The sequence below is a fragment of the Salvelinus namaycush genome, chromosome 12, assembly GCF_016432855.1.
Source record: "Salvelinus namaycush isolate Seneca chromosome 12, SaNama_1.0, whole genome shotgun sequence".
Taxonomy (NCBI): domain Eukaryota; kingdom Metazoa; phylum Chordata; class Actinopteri; order Salmoniformes; family Salmonidae; genus Salvelinus; species Salvelinus namaycush.
This window is the reverse complement of record NC_052318.1, coordinates 26,836,721-26,857,516: the sequence shown is the minus strand read 5'-3', so window position 1 is coordinate 26,857,516 and position 20,796 is coordinate 26,836,721. Positions and strand designations below refer to the sequence as shown.

General features: G+C 41.1%; 1 protein-coding gene across 1 annotated transcript in view; it reads right to left on the bottom strand.

Annotated features, from left to right (window-relative positions):
• Positions 1-17,917, bottom strand: part of LOC120057046 (dehydrogenase/reductase SDR family member 11-like) — a 39,400-nt gene extending 21,483 nt beyond the window's left edge. Inside the window, exon 1 of the mRNA XM_039005425.1 lies at positions 17,584-17,917. Within this exon, the coding sequence (XP_038861353.1) occupies positions 17,584-17,715 (132 nt within the window). The 5' untranslated portion in view covers positions 17,716-17,917. The remainder of the gene's footprint in view (positions 1-17,583) is intronic.
• Positions 17,918-20,796: the final 2,879 nt, after the last annotated feature.

The following is a 20,796-nucleotide window of genomic DNA, read 5'->3' as shown; positions in this document are numbered from 1 at the left end:
GCCAATATACCACGGCTAATGGCTTTATCCAGGCACTCCTCGTTGCGTCACGCAAAGAACAGCAATTAGCCATGGTATATTGGCGATATACCACACCCCCTAAGGCCTTATTGCTTAATTATCCAGGGCCACTCTGCTGAGCCATGGAACTCTAGAGCAGCACATAAAAAAACCTGTGGTAAATTGATTGGATATGATTTGGAAAGGCACACACCTGTCTATATAAGGTCCCACAGTTGACAGTGCATGTCAGAGGAAAAACCAAGCCATGAGGTCGAAGGAATTGTCCATAGAGCTCCGAGCTCAGGACCTGACTGGGGTGAAGGTTCACCTTCCAACAGGACAACGACCCTAAGCACACAGCCAAGACAAAGCAGGAGTGGCTTCGGGACAAGTCTTTAAATGGCCTTGAGTGGCCCAGCCAGAACCCAGACTTGAACCTGATCGAACATCTCTGGAGAGACCTGAAAATAGCTGTGCAGCAACGCTCCCCATCCAACCTGATAGAGCTTGAGAGGATTGTGGTGGAAATGTAATATTCATTACATACTATACTGTTTAATTAGACATACATGCTATTTTTACTTTGAGAATTGTCCATTGTTATATGTTAGTGTTTTTGCTGATACAGGCTTGTCTTGTGTAACTTAGTCATAAATCTGAGCATACAGATTTATGAGCTGCTTGGGTGCGACCACAGTATGTGACCTCCTGTGTTTACAATCGGCAGGAATTTAGCTATGTGGGAAGTGCAGGAACAGAGTGTTGGCGATATCATCTATCTTGATCTACACAGACGAGCTAAATTACTTTTTACATCTCTGTACCCAGGGCCTGTTTCTGCACGTCTGCTAACTGTCAAAAAGGATGTACTTTCTATAAAAGAAGAGAGACAGCTCTGTTCGTTGAGCTTTCAACTCTGACTATTCTTAGTGATGGGTGATTGCTTAATTTTTGCAAATCTAATATGTTTCCTATAGAGTTTCTCTGACAGGATCTGCAGAGAAGAATGGGAGAAACTCCCCAAATACAGGTGTGCCAAGCTTGTAGCGTCATACCCAAAAAGACTCGAGGCTGTAATCGCTGCCAAAGTTGCTTCAACAAATTACTGAGTAAAGGGTCTGAATTCTTAGGTAAATGTGTTTTTTTTCTTCTAAAAACCTGTATTTGCTTTGTCATTATTGGGTATTGTGTGTAGATTGATGAGGTAAAAATAAGGCTGTATCGTAACAAAATGTGGAAAAAGTCAATGGGTCTGAATATTGGGTCCGAATGCAGTGTGTGTGTATGTGTATATATATATATATATATCTCAGCAGTTTAAAATAATTTTGCCAAAGGGATCCGTGGAATAAGTTTAGAGGTTGAAATATTATTAATCTACAATTTATGTTGTAAACCCTGGGCCACATGGGCCTGGTAGGCTATTGGTATCCACAGGGCTTCACCAATTTTTCAACTTAATAATTATTGTATTATGTTCTTGTAATTTGCTTTAAAATATATATATATTACAACATTGCATTATAATCTAAAGGTAGAATCTGTATAGCCTCAAAACATTGGTAAAAACACTATACTTTTAATATCTTGGATGGTCAGTGTTTGCATCCTTAGCTCTGTCTATGAATTGGAGAGCGGTTCAATTTTCTCTAGGCCCATCCCTCAGCTTTATACCAAAACAGAGGCGGGGTGTACGCTTTGTTATTGTTTCAATTAAGGACTCTAGCTTTAAGCTTTAGAATTGCAAGAGATTAGCTTAAAAGCTGTAACAACAAAAATCTCTCTGCCTCGTGACACAATGAACGTGCAGAACTGTAGGAAATTAGCTTGAAAACTGCTAAAAGTTCTCTCGGATGCCAAGAGGTGGGCCTTTAAAGTGTTCCTTCCCAGGGCCCGAGACTTGGTTCGTCCTGCCATGCACTGCCAAAGTCATAGTAAAACTTATTGTATGCTATTCATATTCATATTATTATTTTTTTTATCTTACTCGAGTTATGAGGGGATACCTGATTAATTTGATATCACAAAAGGGGTCCTGTCCCCAAAAAGTTTGAGAACCCCTGGCCTACTGTACATCACTGTGGCTGAGGAGAGGTGAAGACCCAACTCTAGTAGACCAGCATTTTTCTGCATAGAAAAGTCTTGGGCGGGCCACCTAAGTTTTTTTTCTCTCGGGACGCCTATGTCCAAACAGTAAAAAGAAAACTGTAAACCTAAACTACTAATACCAGATAGAAAGTATGTAGAAAAGATAATGGACCTATATATATTATTTATAAGATCACCTTTGAGAACTAACAATCACCAAATGAAACGCTACACAGTCAGGGAGAATCAATTTTTTATATTTTTTATTATGCATTCAAGAGTATTTTTGTCCTAGCATGGGCCCCCATTGATTTTGATATTATGTTTAAGTCACTCAGATAGCATAAGTGTCACGTCTACTCCCGCTCCCCCTCTCTGGTGCTCGTTGTCGCCAGTTTAGTAATTATTACACACACCTGCCACCATCGTTACGTGCACCTGCGCCTCATGAGACTCACCTGGACTCCATCACCTTCCTGATTACCTCTCCTATATCTGTGATTCCTTTGGTTCTTTCCTCAGACGTTGACTCTGTTTCTGTGTTCGTGTCTGTATGCTGCTCGTGTTTCTTGTTTTGTGCCATGTTCGTTTATTTATTAAATTCACTCCCTGTACTCGCTTCCTGATTATTAGCGTAGACATTACAATAAGCCTTGGCCAAATGTGTAGAATTGCAGGAAACCTGCTTTAAAACAGCTACATTTTGTCACTGCGGTCAACAAGAGGGCTGACGCTCGGTCAACGCTCGGTCAGCACCGCTCCATTGGTCACGCCCATGGCCATGCCCCACCACGCCCACCACCTAAGCCCCATTTTGATCCAGAAAAAGGCTGGCACTGGCCTGAGGAACAGCAGATCTGGGTTCAAATACTAGTTGAAATCTATCAAAAACATTGAGCATTTGCTTTAAACAAGGCACACCTGTTAATTGAAATGCATTCCAGGTGACTACCTCATGAAGCTGGTTGAGAGAATGCCAAGAGTGTGCAACGCTGTCATCAAGGCAAAGGGTGGCTACATTGAAGAATCTCAAATTAAAATATATTTTGATTTGTTAACTTCTCTGCGCTACGGATCCCTTTAGCGGGATCATTTTCCTAAACAACTGCTGAATTGCAGGGCGCAAAATATTACAAAAAATATTTATAATCATGCAATCACAAGTGAAATATACCAAAACACAGTTTAGCTTGTTGTTAATCCACCTATCGTGTCAGATTTTGAAAATATGCTTTGCAGCGAAGGCAGCGAAGCTTTTGTGAGTGTATCAATCAATGCTACAACAGCTAGCCCCAAATTAGCATGGTCACGAAAGTCAGAAAAGCAATAAAATGAATCGCTTACCTTTGATAATCTTCGGATGTTTGCACTCACGAGACTCCCAATTACACAATAAATGTTATTTTTGTTCGATAAATATTACTTTTATAACAAAAAAATGCCATTTGGGTTGCGCGTTATGTTCAGAAAACTACAGCCTCGTTCCGGTCCTGAAAGGCAGAAGAAAATTCCCAAACGTATCAGATTCAAAAATATTACAAAAAATATTTATAATCATGCAATCACAAGTGAAATATACCAAAACACAGCTTAGCTTGTTGTTAATCCACCTATCGTGTCAGATTTTGAAAATATGCTTTGCAGCGAAAGCAATCCAAGCTTTTGTGAGTGTATCAATCAATGCTACAACAGCTAGCCCCAAATTAGCATGGTCACGAAAGTCAGAAAAGCAATACAATTAATCGCTTACCTTTGATAATCTTCGGATGTTTGCACTCACGAGACTCCCAGTTACACAATAAATGTTCTTTTTGTTCGATAAATATTACTTTTATAACAAAATCTTGCGCGTTATGTTCAGAAAACCAAAACCTGGTTCCGTTCGACGAAAACTCCAAAAAGTATCCGTAATGTTCGTAGAAACATGTCAAATATTTTTTATAATCAATCCTCAGGTTGTTTTTAACAAACATAATCGATAATATTTCAACCGGACCGTAACCTATTCAATAAAAGAGAGAAAGAAAATGGAGAGCTACCCCTCTCGCGCGCAGGAACTAATCAAAGGACACCTGACTACTTTTGAAAAATCTCGCTCATTTTTCAAAATAAAAGCCTGAAACTATGTCTAAAGCCTGGTCACAGCCTGAGGAAGCCATTGGAAAAGGAATCTGGTTGATACCCCTTTAAATGGAAGAAAGACTGGCAAGGAAACACAGATAAAAAATATAAAAAATCACTTCCGGGTTAGATTTCCTCAGGTTTTCACCTGCAGAATCAGTTCTGTTATACTCACAGACAATATTTTGACAGTTTTGGAAACTTTGGAGTGTTTTCTATCCTAATCTGTAAATTATATGCATATTCTACGATCTGGACCTGAGAAATAGTCCGTTCACCTTGGGAACGTTATTTAAAAGAAATAAAAAATCTGACCCCTAGCGTCAAGAGGTTAAACACTTTTGTGGTTACTACATGATTCCATATGTGTTATTTCATAGTTTTGATGTCTTCACTATCCCCGTTATTCTACAATGTAGAAAATAGTAAAATAAAGAAAACCCCTGAAATGAGTAGGCGTGTCCAAACTTTTGACTGGTACTGTATATTATTCATATTATTTTTGGACAATATTATATCGATATTTGACTCCATCTTCTTTTTAAATAGTGAGCCAACATGTTTTGAGCACTTTTACTTCCCCTCATGCTCTCTCGTCTCTTTGCAGCAGACATATAGTTAGCAACATCAAATTGCAATACATATAGAATCGTGAGAATCGCAAAACACATATCGTATTGGCACCTAAGCATGGTGATAATATCGGATTGTGAGGTCCCTGGCAAATCCCAGCCTTGGTGCACACTGTGCCGCCGTGACAGTCTCATCACTTCTGCATTCCCTCTGGATTTGTACTGTAGCTATATTCCTTTTCCTCAGCAGTATTTGTCCCCTCCTCCACTGGAAAATATGAACTCAATGAACCTAGCTCTTGTCTCAGTGTTTTGTGATGCAGCCTAGTTCCATCAGTGTATTGCATAATTCTCTCTCTCTCTCTCTCTCTCTCCTCTCTCTCACATCCTTCTGGTCAGAGCCTCTAGCTCCAACACCTCAGTGGCACTTAGGTGGTTCTTCCTTACTGTTTTTTCCCCCACTTTCCCCCCTCAACCTTCCCCACAGAGAGCACTTCAGAGCAGACATGGGTTGAAATAGTATTTTAAAAGTTTCAAATTAGTTGAGTGTTTGCTTGAGTGGTTTTGGGACTATTTCGTTGGTTCCATTGCACCAGGCAGGCTCAATCAAGCACAGCTAAAGCACTTGAAAGAAAAAAATACTATTTGAACCCAGGTCTGAGCAACTTCAGAGAGAGATAGAGAGCACATGCAGAGTTGCAGACATAGTAATCCCGTCTGCTGAAGCCACAGCCGCGTGAAAGGATGTGTCTGCCTTAGGGCCAACAGACACACAGGGCCAGGCTAGGTACTCCACAGGGTGAACACAGAGAACAGGGTCATGTTCATTAGGCACCAAACCCAAAGAAAACGGTCTGAAACGGGGAAATCACCACATCATCAGATAGGCTAGATGCAGTGGTTTATCCACTTAGATCCCAATGGAAAATCAAAAGTCAGTGGAAAAGTCCTGTGGGTCAGACAAACTGCTCCCAATGAATTAGTGATAAGCAGATGAGCTGCGGGGTGAACTGACTCATCAAATACCCTACCTGCACTGCAGGTACTTCAACATGCAGACACAGGGATTTTTTTTCAGGGACTGAATACGCATTTTGTTTAGGTCATGAGTATGCAGATTTTCCCAAACAGCTAAAACTAACATTGATTGTCACCTGTGAGAGATGTTGCCAAGAATAAGATCATGTCTTATGCAGTTTTGGCATACAGTAAAAGGTATGACAAAAGTGTCAAAACTACAACACCTACAGTATATATCGCATTTGTTGGACCTTTGCTTCTCAACTAAAACCCTAGCTTTTTATTGAAATCAAAACCAAATAGGCTTTTCAAAATCAAAACAAACTTGATGTTAAGAAGCTGGATGATGGAAAGAGAGAGACAGAGAAAGTGAGAGAAAAAGAAAGACAGACTGAGTGAGTAAAATAACGTGAAGTCACCCCTTACTGGTCTGACCCACTTCAAAGCCTTGCTTTGCTGTGTGAAAACTACTCACTATGAACAAACTGAACATCAGACTGGCTAACCGCCTAGAACCCACAGTTACAAGAGGGGGGAGTTGGGGGGGCATGTCACTCCAGTGGCACCACAGTGACAGTCTCACAGATACTATGGGTGGCGGGCTGAGGCCAGGCAGAGAGACAAAACTATTCACAATCCACTGACTGACAGCCCATAGCCTGGTCCCAGATCTGTTTGTGTTGTCTTGCCAACTACTATGGTCGATTGGTCTTTTGGCATGAAAATGACCATAGGAATTGGCAAGACAGCACAAAAAGATCTGGGACCAGGCCACTGAGCCTCATCTAAAACCACAGGAATGCAGAGCCAGAGCAGGGAAAAGACTCACAAACTCTCTACAGTGTCAGCTCCAGTCCTTTGAAACATGATTGAGCATGTTGTGCCAAGAATAAGATCATGTCTTATGCAGTTTTGGCATACAGTGAAAGGTATGACAAAAGGGTCCGAATTACTACACCTACAGTATATTGCATTTGTTGAACCTTTGCTTCTCAACTAAAACCATAGCTTTTTATTGAAATCAAAACCAAATAAGCTTTTCAATATCAAAGCAAACATGATGTTGAGAAGCTCAAGTGATAAATTGATGGAAAGAGAGAAAAAGAGAAAGGGACTTTCACAATCCATCCACATTGCCGCTGGGTCTATTCCTGAGCATTGACACTGACATAACAGACAGCTGAAAAGACACTGATTTGTTTGTCAAGACAATCCACGGGTGATTCAGGTGAAATTTCTTTATGGAAGGGTGACATCCCTTTTCTGATAGCTCGAAGAGATACAGAGCATTCAGAAAGTATTCAGATCCCTTGACTTTTTCCACATTTTGTTATGTTACAGTCTTATTTTAAAATGTGACTCGTTTCAGGAAACTAGGCATATGTCGCGGGTCACTACCTCACAGGAGAGCCATTTGAACGTAAATGTATATATTCTTTTATCTAAACGATTTTTGGCAGAAATACCTTCTGGAACATGTGAACTTTCATGTGCCTTAATAACAGACTTGTATGCCATCTGTAAATATGAATAACTTCTTAAACTACGAGCCTAGTTGGTTTAGCCACAGAAAAATGCAGCACCCTTCCCTCATGATTGGCTGAGATAATGAGTGGGCTGGACATGCCGAGAGATGAGTTCGAATTGGTCTACCATATAGCACACTTCTGTCTATTTGAGCTGGTCAGTATGTGTAGGTAATCCTGTCTAACGCGGCTTTTTTAAAATAAATGTATCTCGTAGTAGAATTGTAGAAGTGTTGCTCTCCACTTTCTGGAGGACCGAGTTTTGAAATCAGTGGAATTAGAGCATGATAGGTAAGGAGATGGAGAAAACACCTGTCTCCGGATTACATCTTTAAACTAAGGGCAACCATGGCATTCGTGACAGGGAGAGGTGTCCATCCATGATGTATACAGGTAAGATAGTCTAGCTAGGTACATTTTCAGATATTACACATTTCTAATTTTGACAGTTTTCATTTCAAGTTAAAGTGTACTGTTAGCTAGCTAGCTAATGTTAGCTGGCTGGCTCGTTACCTGTATGATCTTATTATTAATATCTCAGAGCCATTTGCTAGTTTTAACCTAATATTAGCTAGCTAACATTGAACCTGATTGGGTGCCTCCCGGGTGGCGCAGTGCATCGCAGCGTTAGCTGTGCCACCAGAGACTCTGGGTTCGTTCCCAGGCTCTGTCGCAGCCGGCCGCGACCGGGAGGTCCGTGGGGCGACGCACAATTGGCCTAGCGTCGTCCGGGTTAGGGAGGGTTTGGCCGGTAGGGATATCCTTGTCTCATCGCGCACTAGCGACTCCTGTGGCGGGCCAGGCGCAGTGCACGCTAACCAAGGTCGCCAGGTGCATGGTGTTTCCTCCGTCACATTGGTGCGGCTGGCTTCCGGGTTGGATGCGCGCTGTGTTAAGAAGCAGTGCGGCTTGGTTGGGTTGTGTTTCGGAGGACGCATGGCTTTCGACCTTCGTCTCTCCCGTCGCGATGAGACAAGATAGTAACAATTGGATACCACGAAATTGGGGAGATAAGGGGGTAAAATTAAAAATAAATAAATAAATAAAAACATTGAACCTGATTGGCTTTCTACCTGCAGATTCATGCAGGGTAGTAAAGTTATGAGTTGGGATTATGGTTAATTGTTTACCTAGCTAGATAGCTACATGTCTTAACAAAAGACTCCACTATGCAAGTAACCATTTCATTAGAATGTCACTGTGACAACTGCTAACAAATAAAAATGGTAAAACATTAAAAAAGTTATCCTTTTTAGATAAAACTGTACTAAATATAATCGCATCACCAAATAATTGATTAAAACATTCTATTCTGCAATGAATGTCTACAGCAGCCTCAACGGCACTCTGGAGAGTAGCACTATGGTGTAGCCGAAGGACAGCTAGCTTCCGTTGTCCTATGTGTACATTGACTTCAATACAAAACCCAGGAGACTCATGGTTCTCACCCCCTTCCTTAGACTTACACTGCAATTATGACAACTTCCAGAGGACGTCCTCTAACGTATCAGAGCTCTTAACTGACATGTTGTCCACCCAATCAAAGGATCAGAGAATAAATCTAGTACTGAAAGCATAAGATACAGCTAGCTAGCACTGCAGTACATAAAATGTGCTGAGTAGTTGACTCAAAGAGAGAAAGACAATAGTTGAACAGTTTTGAACAAATTAATTTCTTCCAAAATGAACGCGAAGCAAGAGAGCGAGAGAGACATTGCCATTCTTTTCACTTTCAGTTTCACTTACTTAGCTAGCAAATACAGCTAGCTAGTTTAGCCTACTCAAACACCCTGCTCAAACAGAGGGATGCTATGTTAGCTAGCTGGCTATGACTATCCAACACAACACTGGAACTCTTCTAAGTCAAGGTAAGCTTTTGGTTTTACTAATTTATTGCCACAGGGGCCCGCCGACTTAACCTCTCTGGGATCGCCAGTGAAATTGCAGGGTGCCAAATTCAAAACAACAGAAATCTCATAATTAACATTTCTCAAACATACAAGTATTTTACACCATTTTAAAGATACACTTCTCGTTAATCCAACCAAAGTGTCCGATTTCAAAAAGGCTTTTCGGTGAAAGCAGAACATATCATTATGTTAGGTCAGCAACTAGTCACAGAAAGCATTCAGCCATTTTCCAACCAAAGAGAGGTGTCACAAAAAGCAGAAATATAGATAAAATGAATCACTAACCTTTGACGATCTTCATCAGATGACACTCCCAGGACACAATACATGTATGTTTTGTTCGATAAAGTTCATATTTATATCCAAAAACCTCTTCACATTCGCACCATGTTCAGAAATGCCTCCAAAACAAATTGCAGAGAGCCACATCAAATAACAGAAATACTCATCATAAACTTTGATGAAAGATACATGTTTTACATAGAATTAAAGATAAACTTGTTCTTAATGCAACCGCTGTGTCAGATTTCAAAAAAGCTTTACGGCAAAAGCACAATAATCTGAGTACAGCGTTCAGCCACCAAAGCAAGCCATACAGTTACCCGCCAAATTGTGGAGTCAACAAAAGTCAGAAATAGCATTATAAATCTTCACTTACATTTCCTGATCTTCGTCGGAATGCACTCCCAGGACTCCCACTTCCACAAGAAATGTTCGTTTTGTTCGATTACGTCCATATTTATGTCCAAATAGCTCCGTTTTGTTTGCGCGTTTAGTTCACTATTCCAAAGGCACAATGCGCGAGCTCAAAATCCAGACGAAAAGTCAAAAGAGTTCCATTACAGTTTGTAGAAACATGTCAAACGATGGTTACAATCAATCCTTAGGGTCTTTTTATAATTAATCTTCAATAATATTCCAACCGGACAATAGCGTATTCATTACAGAGGAAAAGGAAGGAACGGCGCGCCCGCGCAGTAAACAACTCATTGGCCTCAGCCTAGTCCACTTGTTGAAACAGCTCTTATTCAATCCCCTTCCACAATAGAAGCCTCAAACAACTTTCTAAAGACTGTTGGCATCTTTAGAAAGACTGTTGGCATCTTTAGACACAGCATATTGGATAGGCAATCACTTAAATGAAACTACAAACCTCAGATTTCCCACTTCCTGGTTGGATTTGTCTCAGGTTTTCGCCTGCCATATGAGTTCTGTTATACTCACAGACATTATTTTAACAGTTTTGGAAACTTTAGAGTGTTTTCTATCCAAATATACTACTTATATGCATATCATAGCTTCTGGGCCTGGGTAACAAGCAGTTTACTCTGGGCACCTTATTCATCCAAGCTACTCAATACTGCCCCCCTTTCCCAAAGAAGTTAAAGTGCTAAACTGCTTACTGACTGTACACTGTAATGTTACTGCATGATTGTATTAGGTTTACTAACGCATTAGTTCTATTAGCTATGTTGGCTATGACATTACTTTAGCTAATATGGTGACAGCGATGTAGGCTGTGTGTAGCAGTTATGTTATGGTTTGACTTGGAAAGGTGTTTTCGCCTGGTCACATACAGCTGATGTGTTGTGCACTGATGTCCACAAGCGACAAAGGGAACAGATGAGAGGAGGAGAGCACATAGATGCGAGAAGGAATAAAACGTGGCTGTTATGAAAGTGAACTGTTTACGCGTGATATGGGGTGTATTCATTCCGCCGATTCTATTTAAAAACGTTTCTTAAACGGAACAAAACGGGGATAAACATACCTGAATTTATTCAATAGAAACTCTCGTTTGCAACTGTTAGACTAACGATTACACCCTATATCAGCTAGATGCAGGCAAGAGTGTGCAAGGCGGTATTGAATGTGTCACTGTCTGTCCATGTGTCAGTGACTGTCACTTAAAATGTTTCTCTCGACCTGTGTGCACCTAGTTGTAAACTTTCATTCATAGGCTAGGTTGTGGCAACCTCATGATGGGTATTGGGAAAATTTGAGTAGTAGCCTAAACCTATCGCTGTTACATTGAACAGGGTGAATGGAATTTGAATAACAGTCATTCAATATGCTGTAATAGAAATAAGGCCATGCTCACTAAAAAAATGACCGTCCTCCCTCATCTTAAACAGCTCTGACTGCCACTGTCTGCTACAGTGAAACCAGTGGTCCGGACTGACCAGGGCCATTGTACCACTAAAGCTCTGCTGACATGCTGTCAATAACACACAGCTAATCAAAGGATTCAACCACATATTGATGGAGCCTTACGGTGCTGTACAAGGCTAAATAAAGTTGGCTGTCATGTCAAATGCATTCTGCCTGTGTGATTTATAGACCTACAGTATGTTCTTTCAAAGCAAGTTGGGCAACCCGACTAGATTTCTACCCATTAACATCTCACAGAGAACTTTAGCTTTAAGATGCAGGCCAGACACAGCAGCACAGCACACTACTCCTATCACTGAAGGCCAGGGCCAGACCGATCCTCATCAGCTCCCTATCGAATCCTATCCTTCACAAGCAGAGCAACGCCAAATATACCCTTACATACTGTACACTGGCCCATCTTTGGCAAACATGACAAACTGGGCTGGACTGGGGGGGTTGTGTAGGAAAATCTGATAATAAGTCCATTATTGTCACTGGCTTTACAACTGACCTGCTTGCCGTTGGCAATAACAATTAGAATGTAGGATTACTCTGTAATTTATCAAATGTGTAACATCATTATGTTTATAGAAGGTTGTCTATTGCAGCTCAGGGCACATTGAACAAAGGTACTTGAAAGTAGGCTAGGGTGACCCTTTATTTCCCACAATTATGCAGCATTAAGCATCACTGAAGGTCTCTGTTCAAATAATGACACAGAAATGTTAAGATATGTAAATGATGAAGATGGTTGGATATCAAAAAAAGGATGACCTAGAAACTCCGGACCAATCAAAAGGACACCAACTGAGACAGGGGTCTGGGGCCCCTCCCTCTTTGTTAGCTCCTCGTCTCCCCCTTCAAGCCAAGGTCAGTGGAATATTCTAGCTGAATTATTTCACACTAGATCCAAAGATGACACCATGATCGTCCTGCTGGAACTGCATCATGCCACGCACCACCACTCATACATCTTCTAGGAATTGACTGAGCCCAAAGTGCAGCCACTCATAGATTAAATGACAGACACCCTCATCGCCCCCCCTCCAGCTTGTCCTAAACTCCCGCCTGTGCCACACATCACAGTCACACTGAAACCAGTCTTGTCTAAAGTCTCAGTGCACAGTCCTGTGTGGTCCTATTTGGTAAATTTAGCACTATACTCTCACTGTACAGTAAAGGTCCATTTATATTGGAACAGCATGGGACGATTAAGTACTGCCGTCATTTTTATGTGAATTACAGTTCAGAGTCTGACCACAAGTGGGATGCCTTTTTACCTGCTTGTTGGCCCGTGATAGGAAATGTACAAAGCATCGTTCCAACACTGATGTATTAAAATGTTGCTTTAGTCGCATTGGATAAATGTATCTGCTAAGTGAATTATAGCCTACTGTAGCTATTATATTAGTTTGAGTGCACTGTATGACATCTGTGGGTGCAACCACAAACTAGGCCTAAAACATGGCCAACTGCTGTAACATGGCAGGGCAAAGCAGGAAAAACTAAGGCATCAATCTTTATTTAAATCTATTATCATTCTTAACATTCAACCAATCAAACTTACTGACAGTCTAAGTTATAAATCAATTAAGTTCTATGCAAAACACCCAAAGGGGACTGGAGAACAACAAAACACACCCATCAACACGCCTGTGGCACGACTAGGCTATTGCTCTAACCTAAATATAGCCCAAGGCACTTTGCTTTTATGTGACAGTCAAAGAGCTCCTGAATGTGAACGACCACAGAGCAGGGCTGGCACAGGCATACAATTGATGACCATGAATGCATAGCGAATCTTCTTAATGAAGTCACTGAAACATAAGGTCTCAACCTACTATCATAGGATTCATTATATTGAAACACCTTGGTAATTACTATAGCATTATGCAAGGTAAGAGGTCACCACAGTCCTACTGTAGCTAGATCAGCTGAATATCAGTTTCAATGAGAGAATGGATTGTTTAATGTCAGTAATGGCCTGGCACCTGCTTCTTGAAGCCAAGTTGCTCCTATTCCATCTCCCCATTCCTGCATGCAGCCCTTGGCGACCACACATCTCCATCCATCTCATTATCGTTTCCTTTTCTGTTTTCTACTATTTTTCTACCCTCTCAGTGACACTGGCCTCTACTGCTGTCACATTCCCCCTAAGTTTCAACTCTACTCATTCAGGCTTTTGTTACACAGGAACTGGCCAACCAGATAATATAGAAACATTAGCCATGGGATTAGATAGGGATTAATCTATGTTAATAGACGGGTATGTTGTTTAGCAATGAAACCGATGCGTGCAGATCTTCAGGACAAAACATATTGGGTTGGTTTAGAATTATAGAATTACTGACAACATGTAAACTATATGTTGTCTTCAAATACATTTTATAAGCACTTGTCATTTCTCAAAGACATAGTTGCGAATCTTTGCCATATTAACATTAGACGTGGTATAAGTCAAAACACCTCAAAACAAGACATGGTATCAAAAACGAATTCAACTAGCTAAAACGGCAGGTAGCCTGGTGGTTAGAGCATTGGGCCAGTAACTGAAAGGTTGCTAGATCGAATCCCCAATCTGACAAGGTAAAAATCTGCTGTTCTGAACATGGCAGTTAACCCACTGTTCCTAGGCTGTCATTGTAAATAAGAATTTGTTCTTAACTGACTTTCCTGGTTAAATAAAAACAAGCCACCTATGACTCCCCACATGGCAGCTTCTTGTCATTGTTGCTAGCTATCTGACAGTTCAGAATCCCTTCTACCCATGCAATGTGTGCGCATCCTTTTGACGTTGTTAGGATACCTGTCTATAACTACCTGTGTCTTGTCTGCTATCAAAGAACATAGCTATCTTGGGATATGTAGCCTACATTGTACTCATCACCTCATTTTCCCCATGTAGAAAAAGAGCACAAAATGGTGATGGACACTTAGTTACAAGCCCCCGTTTCAGTGAGCGCATACCCTGCTTGGCACTGTTACAGCCAGTCCCCAGTGTGGGCATGGCAGAGGGGGTACAATGCCAGCTTTGTGCCCCCCTTTCCCCTTAAGCTCAAACACAGACAATGCTCAGAGGCCTCATACAAGTGATGCAGTCTGTCCGAGAGAGGGGGCGTTGAAAGCTTGTTGCTCCTTCTTCACCTTCCAGCTTCCAAACAATCTGACATCTTTCCCTCAGTTCTTGGCCAAACATTGGAGATGGCCTGTGGTTGCAAAAGTGTCAGTGGAATCTTGTGTAAAGCCAAGCATATTCTAATAAAGAACAAATAGCCTATTGCTTAATGTCTTTTTATCACCCGTGATTTCCAATATCAGAAACCTGAAATTCAAAAGGTTGCTGAATGGGTGGCAGGTAGCCTAGCAGTTAAGAGCATTGGGCCAGTAACTGAAAGGTCACTAGTTCAAATCCCTCACATCTGGTGATGTGCCCTTGAGCAAGGCACTTAGCCCTAGTTGCTCTGGGTAAGAGTGTCTGCTAAAATATGAAAATTAATAGTAAAGCAATTTTCTCTGTGGTCAAGAAAGGTGTCAGAGTTTGTCAACCTTCCAAACAATGGTGACCCTGTAGAATAATAAGATGTCTTAACATTGGAGTAACTTTTTGTAGTCTAAATAATGGAACAAATTCAAACTTTTAATAGTGGACAAACTCTTCCTTATCAATGGAAAAGAGTAAGTCTGGTCTATAGGTTGCAATGGCACGCCGTCACTGCTCTAATCTCTGATTGATCTAGAGAAACTAAGTGGCTGTGGTGTTTTGCAGAAGTCAAGGACAGGGGCCCATAGAGCCCCACAGTGGAGGTGTCATAATACCTATAAAACCTAGCGGTCAAACAGGGAAATGGTTCCAATCGTTTATACGTTTTTACACCATTCATTTTTCCCATTGGAGATTTTAGAAACACTATAATAAAATAAGAGCTGCGTTTCGTGTAGGCTTATCCTGGCGTGATATTTTGATAACCATGTAAATCTCTCTTGGACAAGGTGACTCGTTTTTAAAAAATATATATTTTTGGGGACTTTTACACCTTTTTCTCGATACAGTTTTGTCCCAGCACTGAAACTCCTCTACGGACACAGGAGAGGCAAAGGTCGAGAGCCATGCGTCCTCCGAAACACAACCCTGCCAAGACTGTCACGAACGTCGTCTTGGAAATGACAGGCCCAAGGTGCAGCGTGGTACGTGTACATTTCTTTTAATGTTATAAATGTCGCCAACAAAACAAGAAATACAAAAAACGAACGTGAAGCTTACTAGGGCTATACAGGCCACTAACAAAGTCAACTACCCACAACTAAGGTGGAAAAACAGGCTGCCTAAGTATGATTCCAAATCAGAGACAACGATAGACAGCTGTCCCTGATTGAGAACCATACCCGGCCAAAACATAGAAACAGAAAACATAGAAATAAAGAAACTAGAATGCCCACCCTAGTCATACCTGGCCTAACCAAAATAGAGAATAAAAGCCTCTCTATGGCCAGGGCGTGACAAAGCCGCACTGCTTCTTGACACACTACTCGCTTAACTAAGTAGCCAGCCACACCAATGTGCATGGACAAGGTGACTTTTATTAATATATTCGTCTCTATTTAATCTCATATTTGAAAATGCTAATTAGCTTCAAAGTAGACATCTTGGAAGACCACAAATCCCTGCAAGCTCCTGCACGTCATCTCTATCTGAAACCTTTGCTAAACAGGTATTGTGCCAATTTAAAACTTGCACAAGACAATTCACAGAACTGTCAAATGAAAGACATTTTGGCAATTTATTCATTACTACATTTAGCTAACATTAGACAGTTAATCCAGAGATTCTTACCTTTGCCTCGATTTGGCATTCTCGTCCAGATAGCAGCTAATTAGCATTTATTGTTTTGCAGGTAAATACAGGCAAATATATTGATAAAAGTCACCTTGTCCTACTGAGATTTACATGGTTATCAAAACAATTGGAACCATTTCCCTATTTGACAGCTAGGTTTTATATTTATTACGAGTCATACGGTGGTACACAATTCTGGCCAAAGCTGGAGCAGTTAACGATTGACAGGACAGGAAGCCAGGTGATCAGCAAATGGGTGGAGGGCTAAAGAAGCCAGTTGCCCAATCTGTGTGTGTGTGTGTGTGTGTGTGTGTGTGTGTGTGTGTGTGTGTGTGTGTGTGTGTGTGTGTGTGTGTGTGTGTGTGTGTGTGTGTGTTTGTGCTCCAGAGGCACTGTACTACTATGGCTGGCCCTGTAAAACAACACATTTCACTGCACATATCTGGTGTATGTGACAATAAAATATTTATATTCACTTGTTTTAGAAGACAACTTTTGTCAGTAATGCAATGTTGACAAGACATGCCACATCTATTTCTCAATCTTAGGAAAGAGAGAATGAGAATGTGTATTTAAGTGATAATTCCCGAGAAGCCGCTGTTTGGAGGATATATTGTCACGGGTGTTGTTAGGCCCGAGATGAAGTTGAGTAATGAATAAATTAGCAACAAAAGAAGGTTTAAACAAATCTCTGCTGTTGAAAACTAAATGTTAGTCTAAAAGAAATGTGAGATAATGTCTAGATGCTTTTTATAGTGGAGATCAAGTTTATAATTTGCCTGGCTGGGCTGACGAGACAGTGAATTACGCAGTTAGACTGAAGAGAGTAAATAAGCATTTTAACTTCATAGATTTAGGCGGTGGTAACTTGTGGAACAGACACCGTCTGGAAGGCAGTTTTAACCAATTAGCATTCAGGATTAGACCCATCCGTTGTATAAAACGGAATAATAGTGATTAGATATGTAGCTAGCTAATAACTGGGAAATTAATTTAACATTTTCTTAAAATGGTACATGAAGGTTTCTAAAAATAAATTGTAAATTGTGTTTAAAAGGTTACATTTATTTCAATTGGTTAGGCCAAAGTAAATCAGAAATGTATTATTTTATTCTGAATTCTAAAGCAGGCAAACCTATTGCAGACTAGAATCGGCTGGCTAAAGCTAGCTACTGTGTATCTCTAATACAGTGAGAAACAATGACTGTAGGTGAGAAAAAATGGCTATAGCTAGCCACTGCCAGTTAGCTGCACACTGGTCTTTTGGCGCATTTCAGCCATCAGAGGAACTGTCAGCTCGCTACTTTGAGTGATTGCGACAGTTCTCACTTTTACATTGTTTAATGTTTACTCACCTCTATCTTGTCAACATTCCTGGCACATCCCACAACCTTCATGCCGTGTTGGACAAGTGCCCGTGCAACAGCCGCTCCAATCCCGACCGAGGCTCCAGTCACGAGAGCTACTCTGCCTTTCCACCGCTCCATTTCAATTGATTATTTGGCTATTACAAAGACTAGCTAGCTAGTTTTCAAAACGGTCGTAGTAGAACGACAGATTTCGTTTACCTATGTCTGTTGAACAGTCACAATAGACATAACAGTTACTTGTTTATATGAGGCGGTCTGTTACACGGTTCAACCCTCCCTTATATTGTTTTCGTAGCATCCAGGAAAAGGCATAGTGCGGAAACCCCAATCCCTGCGCTCGGGATTAAATATTAAATGACAAACATTGCGCTATGTGTTTGGTTGACGTCCCCTTCCGCTTGTTTATTTTAGCGCTTTTACTTTCGCAGACCTGAAACCGCTGCATTGCTGGGCCCTCATTGCAGAATTTATGAGCAATAAAGAAAGACATTTATGTTCAATGAGTTTATTGGTTATTATATGTACTCTAGGAGACAATGTCATACATTTCCTTCAAAATGTATTGACTTTGGTCAATAATTGATTTAGGCTAAATGCAAAACGTATCTACCCAGTCAAAATGTAATGTACCCGTCCGGTAAACCATTTGTAAGCAATAATCAAATATTATCTCAATGATAATAACAAACACAAGGACAATGTAGATTTAAAATATATTTGTTTTCCTATTTAAATTAGTATAATTTAATAATGCTGTAATAAATGCACCATATGGGCCATGATTGGTTAGTTGGAACCACAATACAATTATTGCAACGTAAATACAACAAAAGAAATGCAACAATGTGCACAAGTTTAGTTCAGATTGGTCAATTTAAATTGAGACAAGTCACTGTCCTCACTGGACCCTCTGTCTCTTCGGACTCTATATGGACTCTGAGTTTTCCGGGACACTGGCTAATTCCCAGGTCCTCTTCCGGGAGACTGAAGGTACATTTGGGACTAGCACACTGAGAATGCCACTGTCCTCCTCATACTTCCTCTTTTTATTCAGAGGGTTTCCCTCTAGCTGTCAGCAGCCTGGGCTTTTTGAAGGACTGTGCTCCTTTTACAGGTAACCCTAGAGGTGAGGAGACTGTCAGAGTCCTCTGATAATCTTTTCGTCTTTGAGGGTGTGTCCTCTGGCTGAAAGCTTCCTGGGCAGCTAGTAGTCGTCGATTCTGTGGCTGTCCTATGGCAGCCCTTTGGTACTACAGAGACATACAATGCATTCGGAAAATATTCAGATCCCTTGACTTTTTCCACATTTTGATTACATTTATTAAATCATTTTTTTCTCCTCATCAATCTACAGTCGTGGGCAAAAGTTTTGAGAATGACACAAATATTAATTTTCACAAAGTCTGCTGCCTCAGTTTGTATGATGGCAATTTGCATATACTCCAGAATGTTATGAAGCGTGATCAGATGAATTGCAATTAATTGCAAAGTCCCTCTTTGCCATGCAAATGAACTGAATCCCCCAAAAACATTTCCACTGCATTTCAGCCCTGTGACAAAAGGACCAGCTGACATCATGTCAGTGATTCTCTCGTTAACACAGGTGTGAGTGTTGACGAAGACAAGGCTGGAGATCACTCTGTCATGGTGATTGAGTTCAAATACCAGACTGGAAGCTTCAAAAGGAGGGTGGTGCTTGGAATCATTGTTCTTCCTCTGTCAACCATGGTTACCTGCAAGGAAACACGTGCCGTCATCATTGCGTTGCACAAAAAGGGCTTCACAGGCAAGGATATTGCTGCCAGTAAGATTGCACCTAAATCAACCATTTATTGGATCATCAAGAACTTCAAGGAGAGAGTGGTTCAATTGTTGTGAAGAAGGCTTCAGGGCGCCCAAGAAAGTCCAGCAAGCACCAGGACCGTCTCCTAAAGTTGATTCAGCTGCGGGATTGCGGCACCACCAATCAGAGCTTGCTCAGGAATGGCAGCAGGCAGGTATGAGTGCATCTGCACGCACAGTGAGGTGAAGACTTTTGGAGAATGGCCTGGTGTCAAGAAGGGCAGCAAAGAAGCCACTTCTCTCCAGGAAAAACATCAGGGACAGACTGATATTCTGCAAAAGGTACAGGGATTGGACTGCTGAGGACTGGGGTAAAGTCATTTTCTCTGATGAATCCCCTTTCTGATTGTTGGGGGCATCCAGAAAAAAGCTTGTCCGGAGAAGACAAGGTGAGTGCTACCATCAGTCCTGTGTCATGCTAACAGTAAAGCATCAGGGAGGGGACAGGGGACCATGGTGCTCGCCCATAATGATCTCCTGGCCTACAGGGGCCATAATGAGCATGCCTAGCCTGGACCACTGCCTGTTCCATCAATCACATGTATTTTATAAAGCTCTTTTTACATTAGCAGTTGCTTGTACAGATACTCAGCCTAAAACCCCAAAGAGCAAGCAATGCAGATGTAGAAGCACAGTGGCTAGGAAAAACTCCTTAGAAAGGCAGGAACCTAGGAAAAAACCTAGCAATGAACCAGGCTCCAAGGGGTGGCCAGTCCTCTTCTGGCTGTGCCAGGAGGAGATTATTAGAGTACATAACCATTAAAGCCAGATCGTTCTTCAAGATGTTCAAACGTTTAAAGATGATCAGCAGGGTCAAATAATAATCACAGTGGATTTCAAATCAAATAAAAGTTTACTGGTCGCATACACAGTTAAGCAGATGTTATAGCGGGTGCAGCGAAATGCTTGTGTTACCAGCTCCTAACAATGCAGTGCACAAATAATAATCAAAAACAGAAAAACAAGAAACCACGAATGCCAAGACAAATCCCGTTAACAACCCAAATAACACTGTATCTGTAATCCAAATGCAATCTATGCGTATATACAGCAAAAATATATACTAAGAATGATATGTACAGCAGTAGATACTGTATTTAACAGTAAGCGATGGCATGAATCCAGTATATAAATACAGGCAGTGTATATAAAAAGTGTAACAAAAATGCACACACACAATCCATGTCTCAATTATCTCAAGGCTTCAAAATCATTCCTTAACCTGTCTCGTCCCCTTCATCTACACTGACTGAAGTGGATTTAACAGATGACATCAATAAGGGATCATAGCTTTCACCTGGATTCACCTGGTCAGCCTATGTCATGGAAAGAGCAGGTGTTCCTAATGTTTTGAAT